Source organism: Engraulis encrasicolus, chromosome 16, assembly GCF_034702125.1.
Source record: "Engraulis encrasicolus isolate BLACKSEA-1 chromosome 16, IST_EnEncr_1.0, whole genome shotgun sequence".
In the NCBI taxonomy this organism is placed as follows: Eukaryota; Metazoa; Chordata; class Actinopteri; order Clupeiformes; family Engraulidae; genus Engraulis; species Engraulis encrasicolus.
The window spans coordinates 15,105,232-15,117,314 of record NC_085872.1 but is presented as its reverse complement, the minus strand read 5'-3'; the positions used below and the strand labels follow the sequence as shown (position 1 = coordinate 15,117,314).

General features: G+C 42.5%; 1 protein-coding gene across 1 annotated transcript; it reads left to right on the top strand.

The window, feature by feature from the left end:
* The first annotated feature begins 592 nt into the window (after window positions 1–592).
* On the top strand, window positions 593–8,951 carry grk7a (G protein-coupled receptor kinase 7a). The gene is made up of 4 exons (XM_063218805.1): window positions 593–1,192; window positions 1,410–1,847; window positions 6,283–6,563; window positions 8,589–8,951. Exons 1-4 carry the CDS (start codon window positions 593–595, stop codon window positions 8,926–8,928), a joined length of 1,659 nt encoding a protein of 552 aa, XP_063074875.1. The 3' UTR covers window positions 8,929–8,951.
* Window positions 8,952–12,083: the final 3,132 nt, after the last annotated feature.

Genomic DNA, 12,083 nt, shown 5'->3' with positions numbered 1-12,083 from the left:
TATGCAAGCCAGGACTTCTGCACTGGTCTGGGGGATCTCATACCACTACAGAGATGTTGTATGAGGCCATTAGCCACTCTCGCTCTCTCTCTCTCGCTCTTTCCTTCTGTGCCTCACCTCGTTCTGTTTGTACATTATCATCACACTAAGCTATAAGCCTCCCACTGGGATGCTCCCCCTCATGCCTATCAACCTTTAACGTTTGGACAGCTGACTCCGACGAACAACCATTACCTTTTTCACTCTGCACCTGGCTAAATATAGTCGGAGGAAAAGCCTCTTAAGAAAGAACCCTCTTACAAGTTCCTTTCCATGAATAGACTGTGCAAAGGTACTTACGTGTAAATCCCCTACAGGTATTTAATTCTAAATGAGTAATTACTGGGTGTGTCAGTGTGTCTTTGGTCTGCAGGTTGGTACGTCGAGGTGGCTCATTCGCACCTTGGTGTCGGAGCAAGGCATACTGTACTCTCACAACCACAGGGGAACACACAGTGGCAGGAGCATCGTTCACTTAGCTGACTAGCCTGTCCACACAGGGACTCCAAAGTTTTCACTTTCGTGGGGGGACAGACCGAACAAAGCCGCCAAGATGTGTGACATGGGAGGACTCGATAACCTGGTGCAAAACACCGCCTATCTAAAAGCCCAGGGCGGAGATGACAAGGAGATGAAAAAGCGGCGGCGAAGTCTGTCTCTGCCCAAGCCAGAGGCGTGTGCGGCCGCCCGGGCGTCGATCGAGAAGAACTACGAGAGCTTGTGTGAGCAGCAGCCCATTGGGAAGAAGTTCTTCCGTGACTACCTGAAGAGTGCTTCTCCTGAGTTTGTGGCTGCCGCAGAGTACCTGGATGACCTGAACGACTGGGAACTTTCGCTGCCCGGCCCTGCCAGAGAGAAGAGCAAAACAAACATCATCAACAAGTACTGCAAGGAGGGCTCCAAGAGTCACCTCAAGTTCTTGACGGGAGAGCCGCTTGACAAATGCAAAGCAGTCACAGACAAGGATTTCGATGAGGTGATGCCGAAAGTGAAAGATGGCACCAGAGAATTCCTCAAGGGAAAACCATTTACGGATTACCAAGGCAGTCCATTCTTTGACAAGTTCCTGCAGTGGAAAGAATTTGAGAAGCAACCAATCACTGACAAATACTTCTATGAGTTTAGGACATTGGGAAAGGGAGGATTCGGAGAGGTAAGTTCCCAACTCTTTTATTATTTATCCCGTTCAATAGATGCTAAACTGACATTGTGATTAAAATGTAGAGAAAGTGGGCATATAGCAAGAAATCTGGGTGTAAAGACCTCCCCTGCCAACATGCCAGTTGTTTATTTCGTAAAGATTCAGATGTCTATATCCCAAGACATCCTTGCACACTTGCTGAACCAATCCAATTTCTCATCTTCTCCAGGTATGTGCAGTGCAAGTGAAAAACACCGGACAGATGTATGCCTGCAAAAAGCTGGACAAGAAGCGACTGAAGAAGAAACACGGTGAGAAGATGGCTCTGCTGGAAAAGAAGATTCTGGAAAAAGTGAACAGCCTGTTCATCGTCTGCCTGTCATATGCCTATGACACCAAGGAGCATCTGTGTCTGGTCATGAGCTTGATGAACGGAGGAGACCTCAGGTATCACATCTACAACATGGGAGAGAAAGGTATCGAGATGGATCGCATTATCTACTACACTGCCCAGATCACCACCGGCATCCTGCACCTCCATGCGATGGACATTGTGTACCGTGACATGAAGCCAGAGAACGTGCTCCTTGATAGCGCGGGCCAGTGCCGCCTCTCTGATCTGGGGTTGGCTGTGGAGCTACCTGCTGGAAAGACCATTACCCAAAAGGTAGGTGCTACTCATTGGACACTGAACGTATCTCATTGTAGTCATGATGAAAGTGTCAGGAGAGAGGTGCAGGGGCATGTTTTATCATGAGCTTGCGTAGCCCCTTAAAGCATGGCAGTGGCACACTGTAATAGTCATTGGAAAGTTAACTACCATAGTACTACAATACTATGACATAACACAGGCCCTTTGGTAATGCACTACGACTGGGTCATTGCCATACTGGTAACAGCAAATTTATAAAGCCGTGTCTTAACGGGATAAGCCATTTTGAGAGTCAATTTGCTTAACAGTGCAGAATTGACGGCTCTCTTGTTCCTGCAAGTGCCATTTGTCTCAACAAATCAGGCTTCAGTTTTGCTGTACTGTGCAGGGCTTTTTCTGAACGGGGAAATAGGGGTGCTCCACCCTCATACCTCCGCGGGTGCGCCCTCATACTTTTTAAATATACAAATTACTTTTTTGAGCGCCCCTAGTAAATTTCTCAGTCACGGTGGCCCGCAACCTGCCATGATGCTCCCTCATGCCAAAAAATCCTAGAAAAAGCCCTGCTGTATAAGTCTGACAGCTGCAGTCCACGTATGCATTTACCATCCCTCTCCTATATACCTCCACCTTTTGGAGTGTATTGTCACACCGGTGTGACGGGAATGTTCGGGCAGTTCTATAGAATTCTGGATACCGCCATACAATACAATTTGGAATTTTAGAATCTTGCGTTGTTATATAACACATTCTTTTTTATAGAATGTTCAAAAACTCATACCACACTCTTAAAGGTTATATAACCTCCTTATCTCTGAGATTCTCAGCTCAGCCTTGACTATTACTGGCGCTGGCTCACCCTCACCCCCAGCTTCAAGCTAAAGGAAGACCTGTGGAGGAGTGTAACCAGGGACGCTGACAGGGGGGGGCATAGGAGTGAGTTGTCCCGGGCCCTGGGAGATAGGGGGCCCAAAAAAGGCGTCCTCATTACATTGAATGTATTGGGTGGTGGGCCCTTTCAGTTGACTTTGTCCAGGGCCCAGCCAAAGCTGTCAGCGGTCCTGAGTGTAACTGACCAAAATTCAAAATTAGACTGCCGTGATGCCACTTGTACATGCTGCAGACATACAGCATAGGCCTATGTACAGCACTTCCTGTGAACCCTGTAAAACAGTGAGCAACTTGTAGAAAAGTATACTAAAAAACACTGTGAAAGATCAGATACATAATAGAAGTCAAGATTATGAAGCAAATGTGAAGGTTGAGTTGCAGCTGCAGAGACTGAACAGCACATGTGATTCCAGTCTCACGTGTCACTTGTCACTGTTGCTGAGGACATAAAAGAACAGCTATGTGAGAAAAGAAGGCATGGCCGTTTTAGTGGGAAAGGTTGTCAGTAGTATGCATGCTTAGGTCATCTTTATTAAGTGGAAAAATGAGGGAGGAGAGAGTGTAATAGCATAGGTTCCGTGAAACTGGGGGTATTTGGAAAAACTATGCTATGTAAGACGAACGCTGTTGCTTTTAACTTCCCCAACAATTCCCTTAAACTTGGAATTTATTTTTGATTTTTGGGGGCAGGCATTTGGCAAATGGATTTCTGTCAGAAGTCATTTGGGTCCAGGTGAAGATGCTAGCCATAAGTCATTTTTTTAAATTTACTAAGCATGGACACACGACGATTGTTAGCTGATGGCAGACGGCTCAGGGCGATGTCATTTATTTGTGCCATGCACTTAACATTTCCCCACTCCTTCCAGTGTGTAATCCGGTGTGGCAAGGAGGGGAATTTCTCAAGTTTATGTGTCCCATACCGTCATGCCAGACACATTCACAAATGACAGCATCCTAAGTCAGACAACTTTCTCCTGTCAGCTGTCAGACTGATCGAGAAAGGTTCTGGTAGGGCAACACCGTTTGGGCATGCATAAAGCTTTGGCCAAATTAAACGCAGGGGCACACAGAGCAACACAGAGTTAAGCTCATTATCTTGTGCCCTTCTTGGGTCCATGGCTACGGGCTGAGACCCAAGCCTACCTGCAGCGGCTTGACTGGCTTTGCTGCCTTCATCCTCTTACTTAGGAGGCATTACACAAATCTGTCTCCAATCAGACTACCGAGAGCTCAAAGGAGAGGAGAGGGATCGGGAATGGCAGGACAAGAGCGAGGCATCGGCAGTTGGAGTTGTAGGACATACAACAAGTGTAGTCGTGCATGCATGTTAAACTCCAGCACAAGCAATACATCTGACTAAAAAAATGGAGATATTCTAAGGGGTTGTGGTTGCATCATTACAGACCCCAGACACATCAGAGGAGGGCAGCTGATGTTCCTCAAGCTGTTTGAGTGAATGCTCTGTGTATTGAAATGGATTCTGACTGCTTAGCTAATATGGTCTGACAGCAAATCACATGATCAGGCAGACAAAGATCAGAAATTGAGCATCATTAGCTTTGCACAGTTTACGAGCCGACAGATTGACATTGGGATAATGTTTGCATACCCTGCTTTAAAGATTATACATGAGATGGCTGATTTTGGTTTTAATATCTAGTTATATATGTTATTACAATATGTAGTTTATACAAGGTGTGTTTGTAAAGGAGAACATCTGTACAGGACATTGAGTTAAAAATGTAACATTTTGGCAGAAAGTTATACTTGAGCTATAACAGGGTATATGAGTGTTAGAACATTTTTTTACAGCATTCACAGTAGGCTTTAGGCCATATTGACCCCAACTAGTCGACTGCTTCAGACACATTTCTGTATACTGTTGATGTGGCCATGGCTGAGTCTGTTTTCCTACTGTGTACTTTTCATGTGCGGTACAGCTCTAAAAAGTTATGATTTCGTGAAAAGCACTGATTTCCTTCACAAGGTTAAAGCCATCACTCACACAGACTTAAGACTGTTGGTGGATGACTGGGAAAAGAAAAGTTAAACCGATGAAACACTCCATGCAACACAGCCAGTGTAACGTCACAACAGCAATGCGATAACAATCATCTAATATGCAAACAAATTCATATGTGTGTTATACATACACACACTTTTTGGTCACCACTGTGCACAGTTTAATAATTGATTGCTGTGTGTATCTATGCAACAGAATATGCACCAGTGCACATGTGTCTTCTCCCATTCTTATTTTGTGTGTGTAGGTATGAAAAGACTGCATTAAGTGTATAGGAATTCTGTATATGAGGTGTGCTCTGTGCACCTTTGTCTAGGTACTGACCATGATGTGCTCTTTATGTAATGACTCAGAGCATACATCACCATGGATACCTCCATGACTTCTGACAGGTAGCAACGGATTACACCTAAGCTTCTTCTCCCTTGCCATACGGTGAGGTCAACTCGGAACTAAGGACAGCGTTACATAAAATCCCCATGCGCAAAGACATCACTACTACACCAGCACAACCAGTTACTTTCCAGTCTCACTTCTCAGAAACACAATTTTTTGTCCTATTTTTGACAGATGACTGTCTATTCAGTCAGTTACAGTTGATTTAAATCTCTTTAGTTGTTTTAAACCTCAGTAGTTAAAACCACTGAGAAGATGAGGATGTGTAAGAAGGGGGAGATCTGTCTGTATGTGTCCTTGACACAGTTTAATGGCTATATCTCAGCGGTGTCTTGTGCATTGTGAGAAGTGCAATCATTGGACTCTCATTGGAAATGTCCATTCTCCTGTTTTGAATGTGGTGTTTTGCCGCACTTCTGATCAAACTAATATTTTTTACTCAAATGAATCAAATTTCACTCTAATGTGAAAGTACAGCAGCATTAGTTGCCTGAATACCATCAAAATGATACATTTAAAAATGAATATTTTAGGGGCTTTTTATGCCTTTACTTGCTGGGACAGTGTGAGATGGTGACAGGAACTAAGTGGGAGAGAGAGATGGGGAGGATTTACAATAGACCTCGGGCCCCGGAGTCAAACACAGGTCCCCAGCTTACCAGTCAAAGTCCTTACAGCTTACGTCACAGCCAGGGCCCAAGCTGATGCAGTTTTCATTTGCTCTTTCATTTTACCACTTGCAGTGTGGATACAGTAATAACATGTGATACTGCAAAGTATGTGAACGGTGCAGATGTATAGCCAGGAATTCACTATATGCATTATTGGCACTGTTACATGTGTCCAGATTCAGCTGCAGCGAATAACCAAATTAAAACACCCAACCCAACTTCTTTTAGTGCCATTGTTGATAATAATAATATGTACTTGGCTAGGCCTGAAACACTGAGCTATTTCAATGAATGGTGTCAGGACTGTGTAGATGGACTGTATTTATGAAATGGACAATTAACAGATGTTTGAGAGGCAACATTCTGCACTTGTCATTCTGCATTTGTCATTGGACTAAACAATAAACGTAAAATTACCTGGCAATGCCTTTTACCTGTATCTTTCTGTCATCCTTCTTTTACCCAGGCTGGTACCGGAGCATACATGGCCCCCGAGATTCTGACTGACATCCCCTACCGGACATCAGTGGACTGGTGGGCCCTTGGTGTCAGTATCTACGAGATGGTGGCTGGCTACACCACCTTTAAGGGCCCTGAAGACAAGAAGCAGAAGGTGGAGAAGGAGGAGGTGCAGAGGCGCATCATTAATGAGGACCCCAAGTATGAACACAAGAACTTCGACGCCCCCACCAAAGATGTCATCAATGCCTTCCTCGCGAAGAAGATTGACGACCGTCTTGGCTGCAAGTACGTCCACTTAGTAGCTTAGTAGCACCACATTATCCATGTTAAGACATTGAATAACGTCTGCATTAGGGCTCCTCTGCTATAGCCTGGGGCCCGCTCCAATACTTTCTCACTGGTCTGGCCGGTGTACTGCCGGGGCCAGGCTGACTATCTTGTGTAATTAAAATATGCTCCTGAATTGGAGTCCATTAAAGTCAAGCTTTCCCAAAGGCTTGATGGGGTGGGTTGAAATTGATTCATTGCAGCTTCTACCAGTAGCATACAGAGGCGTTTGTTAGATGCGAGTGAAGCACAACTTATTTTAACTCTGTTTATGAGACTACTTGACCAGACTACACTCTCGGAGCTTTGTAGTCACGATAGGCTAGGTCCACTGCCTGTCTCTATTTAAGCTGACTCCTAAACTCTGAGCTATGGGGCACTTGTCCTTATCTTGTCAGGGTCGCATCGGGATGATGAATTTCGTGCAGCACTCAGGATGTGAGGAACATTTGGAGATCTATACATACAGCGTACTTTTGAAAACGCATTGGTTTTGACTTTCCGTTTCCAAGTTAACAGAGTTTTAAAATCCACATATCAAGAATCTGGCTTTAATAATATCCCATTTAGGGGGCTAACATGCGCCTGTTACAATGGTGTTTTTTTTTATCCACATGTTGTGTTTATACCTAAACTGGAGAAAAAAAACATCCACATTTTTAAAAATCCAGTTACGTGGAAACAGCACCTTAGCTACGAACAAAGCATCCTTGCCACTACAAAAAAAAGAAAGCCTCTACACTTAGTTACTAGACACTAGTGGTTAAAGGAAACCAGAAAGAAAATCCCAACTAGTTTCACTAACGAGACAAAATATTAGTTTTCATGTTGTAGGGTCAAAATATATGGTGTTTGATAACATATGTATCATTACCCTTTGAGTTAGCAGGAGAAAATGCATCTGGTTTCAGCTTCATCTGTTGAGCTTACAACAGAAATGTAAGGTTAATAATATAGCTTAAAAATGATTTTGTGAAATGGAAATGAATACATACCTATGTTAAAATCCCACAGAGAGGATCTGCTTCAGTAGTCATGGTACATGTTCACATGCACGGTTCTTTGGTTGAAATTCAGCTTTCCAGTGTTAACAACATACGTATATGCTGCCAAAACCATACCAGTCCTATACTTCACTGTAAGCACGTTTATGTGTACAACTTACTTGGTTACCACCACACATGTCTGACACTGTAGAAAACAAACAAATCTTATGGTTCCAGCAATCCATATCCATGGTCTCTGATGAGACTATGATAAACACAGTTTCTTTTGATGGTGTCAAGCATGTGTGGTGGTAACCAAGTACAAAGTACAAAGAAAAGTGTCCCATGCTTTCAGTCGAGAATGGTAATGGGACTTCCTTGGTTTGGGGTTGGATACATGCCGTCAACATTGGGAGGCTGAATTTCACCAAAAGAAAAATGCATGTCAGCATGTACTGTGAATACTGAAGCAGATTGTGATCCTCTCTATGGAATTTTAACATAGGGGTGTACTCCATTTTGCACCACTATAACCTCACAAAAATGGAACGATAAGTCATTTAACTTATACTATTTACGTAACTTTTCTTTTGTAAGCTCTACAGATGTTGTGTTAAACTTACTCTACGCACATATTGTAAATAACATATGCTTATTGAAATATTGTTCAAAATCTTGTTACTTTTCAAAAGGGGTGTACTCGTTTTCGGTCTACACTGTATGTATGTATGCATGTATGCATGTATGCATGTATGTATGTATGTATGTATGTATGTATGTATGTATGTATGTATGTATGTATGTATGTATGTATGTATGTATGTATGTACCTATGTACCTATGTATGTATGAATGTATGTGTGTGTATGTATGTATGTATGTATGTATGTATGTATGTATGTATGTATGTATGTATGTATGTATGTATGTATGTATGTATGTATGTATGTAGGCTATGTCTATCAGTACTCATACCAAGGCTCTCTGCTCCCCACAGGAACAACAATGAGGACCCCAGGAAGCACGAGTTTTTCAAGTCCATCAACTTCCCACGTCTGGAGGCTGGCCTGACCACACCCCCCTGGGTGCCCAAGCCCAACGTTGTGTATGCCAAGGACACTGGTGACATTGCAGAGTTCTCTGATATCAAAGGCATCACGCTCGACGATAAGGATGACAAATTCTTCAAGGAGTTTTCCACAGGCGCCGTTCCCATCCCCTGGCAGACGGAGATGATTGAAACCAAACTATTCGACGAGCTCAACGATCCCAACAGGAAAGAGTCCGCAGCCGGTCTCGATGACGAGAAAAAGTCGGGCACTTGCATTCTCTTGTGAGGAGAGTCTCTGGCTGATATCTCTCCCTGCCAACAGCAGAAAAATATAAATTGTAAATGTAAACAACAAGGAAAGATCTAGCCAAAGCATGTGTCACTAAATGATATGAAGTGCGAGAGAGAGAGAGGTGGCACACCAGTGGTAGTTCCGGGGTACTTTAACACCAACAGATGGAAAACCACTGACTTTGGAGAACTTTCTAGCACAGTCAAGTTATGTTTGACATCAAAACAAGAGTTGAAACATCAATTTCTGGGCAGTACGGACTGCCTTGTAGATATAGAAGTTGCTATCTACTTACATACACAGGAACTAAGGTACAGTAAATCTTCTTACAAGTGTCTTGTAAGACGAGAGAAGTACAGTAGTACCCGACAATCTTGCCACAGAGAGTGTCAAACAAACTATAGCAGTATGCCATCTAAGCCTCCTGAGGATGGCCCTTGGAGAGCAGTGCAACCTTTGTAGTACAGTAAGCTATGCAGAGAGACATGCAGTGTCAATCATCAGGCACCGCATCCAGGACTTTGTACTACCTTTCATCTTGTACTTATTTTCAAACAATTAGTACTGTGGAACTGAAGACATAGCTATGTTCTACAGTTATTAAGCGTAATGTTACGTATATTGCACTGTTAACAACACATATCTAAATGGCAAAGTAGTTATTTATTAACAGGAGATTATTGCTAGGCCCGGCAATGCTATTTTGCAACATAAATGTTCTTCCAATGAAAGATGTACTTTGGAGGTGACAGCCATGTAACATAAGTATGTAAGCAGTAAAAAGAAGCACACAACTGTGATGTTCCAGTAAATTAGGTTGTAATAAGTGTCTGGATTTTGTCTGGAATACTTACAGTTTACAGTCATACTTTAGGTGTGTGTGTGCGTGTGTGCATGTGAGTTTGTGTGTGTGTGTGTGTGTGTGTGTGTGTGTGTGTGTGTGTGTGTGTGTGTGTGTGTGTGTGTGTGTGTGTGTGTGTGTGTGCACACGTGTGTGTGTCTGTGTCTGTGTGTGCAGAGTGCGTGTGTGTGCAGAGTGCGTGTGTGCACGTGCATGATGGGTGTGTTGGGAGTGATGGGGGTGGGTATCCAGGGTTTGGGGGCAAGTCTATTCAGTGTGGGTATGCCAGCAGACAGCTCAGACGATGCAGGCCAGATGAAGCTGGCTGCGGTTGCCATGACAGTGGTGGTCAGATGATCTGAGCAAGGTCACGTGACCCAGTCATACCTCAGATTGTGCAAGCATCACACATGTTACTGGCCAGGGAGCAATTCCAGCTATATAACTCATTGAGCAATACCAAAGAGGGAAAAATCAATCCCATTACAATCAATGTATCCCTTCCTTTCCCTGTTTTTTGTGTTGCAGGTGCTGTGATTTATTTGTGTCATATAATGAGTTAAAACCGCATGTCGTTGCCAGTATTCAGTTTTTACAGTGAAGATTTTAAGTACTATTGCTAAATATAACTGTAAATATAATTTATGAGGGAACGGTGTAAAGTGATAGAAATGTCAGACATTCAACTGGGACTTGCTTGAATCATGAATAATTTGAATGAATAAAATGTGTCTTTTACAGGCATTTTTGTTTACCTTCTCTTTTTTTACATCCATAATTTCTTTTTAAATGAGAGTACTGCAAGACACTGGTTTAAAGTTTGAAGAGTGTATAGGCTGTACAGAGACACTAGATGAGAAGGATTACTGTGCACATCCCGGGTTAAGATGCAGGGCAAAGGCTGATTCAAGGTTGAGTGAGGAGTTAAGGACACTTTGAAATCTTTGTGTGTGTTTTATTCCATGGCTGAACTACGATTTCCACCATTGAGGTCTCCTTCAGATTCTCTACCAAAGGTAGAAGGCAGGTAGAAGATAGAAGGAAGGAGACCTCAATGGTGGAAATCGTAATGCCTCTTGCTTGATAGTGTGCTCGGGACACGGGACACTCAACGGGTAAAAGTAGATTGCAGATTCCAAAATAGCACAGGTAATCAGCTAAAGCAATTGACTTCTATTGGCGACTATTGGCTCTCTTGTGCGTCAGTCCACAGCAACTGCTATTTCTCGTTTGCCTCACATAGTATCTGCATTCCACAACCGGCATACCATGTGCTTAAACAGTGCATGTTAGGTGGAGCCAAAATAGGGATCCTGTAAGATTTCATCCTGTGTCAAAGAAACACTTAGAATAAAGGTTGCCTAAAAAGCTTTATCATCCATTTATTGATATGTATGCACTACATATACATGCACTAATCATAAAGTACACATTTAAACGTTTGTAAATAGATAACAACTAACCTACGGCTGCAGTTGGAGTTGAAATTGGCTACTGGATGAGCTTTAAATGTCCAGTGGTTTTATCTCTTTGCCTCTTTAGAGGACAAACATCCAGGACTACTGCGACTGTGCTTGCTCATTTTTCTTACTCATTTACAGACATTTATAAATGTTTTTTTTATAATAGGTTCATTATCTACAAAGTGTTTATAACACTTTTACGGACACTCAAGTGTTACCTGTATGTCATGTTTTTAAAGCCAATAGGAAAACATTCTCCACCGTGATACATTTTTGGTAATCCAATGTTTTCCCTAAACCTGAAGGAATGCATTTTAGCTTGTATGTAGTCCTAGTTTATTGTCTATTATCTTATTACTTTGAAGAACATACCTGCAGTGAAGGGTAGTCCCTCAATGAGTCAGGTCACTTCATTCGTTTCTCTACATAGTTGGTACTTTTACATTTTTAACACATTCTTTGTAAAATATTGGAAATCATTTTAATATTAACAATTGTCTTATACTTATTATTTTAATATTAACACATTTATTGAAGCAACATCTAAACACCATGTCAGGGATGTCACTCAAACTGACAGAAGAAAATCTGTGATGAAGTCAGGGACAAGCTGAACTCAAGATCTGAAATTGAACTGTGCATGCATGCCCACACTTTATACTGAAAGCTGAGCAAAATTCACATAGCCTACCATACATTCAATTGTACCTATACACATCTGTTGCTGAGTGGGAGATAACACTCCGGATGCACGTGTAGGCTGTTACATTAGCCTTGGCCCACTCATAACTCCTGAGAGAGTGACACAGAAAAAAAATATGTGTTTAAATCATATAGCGCAAGGT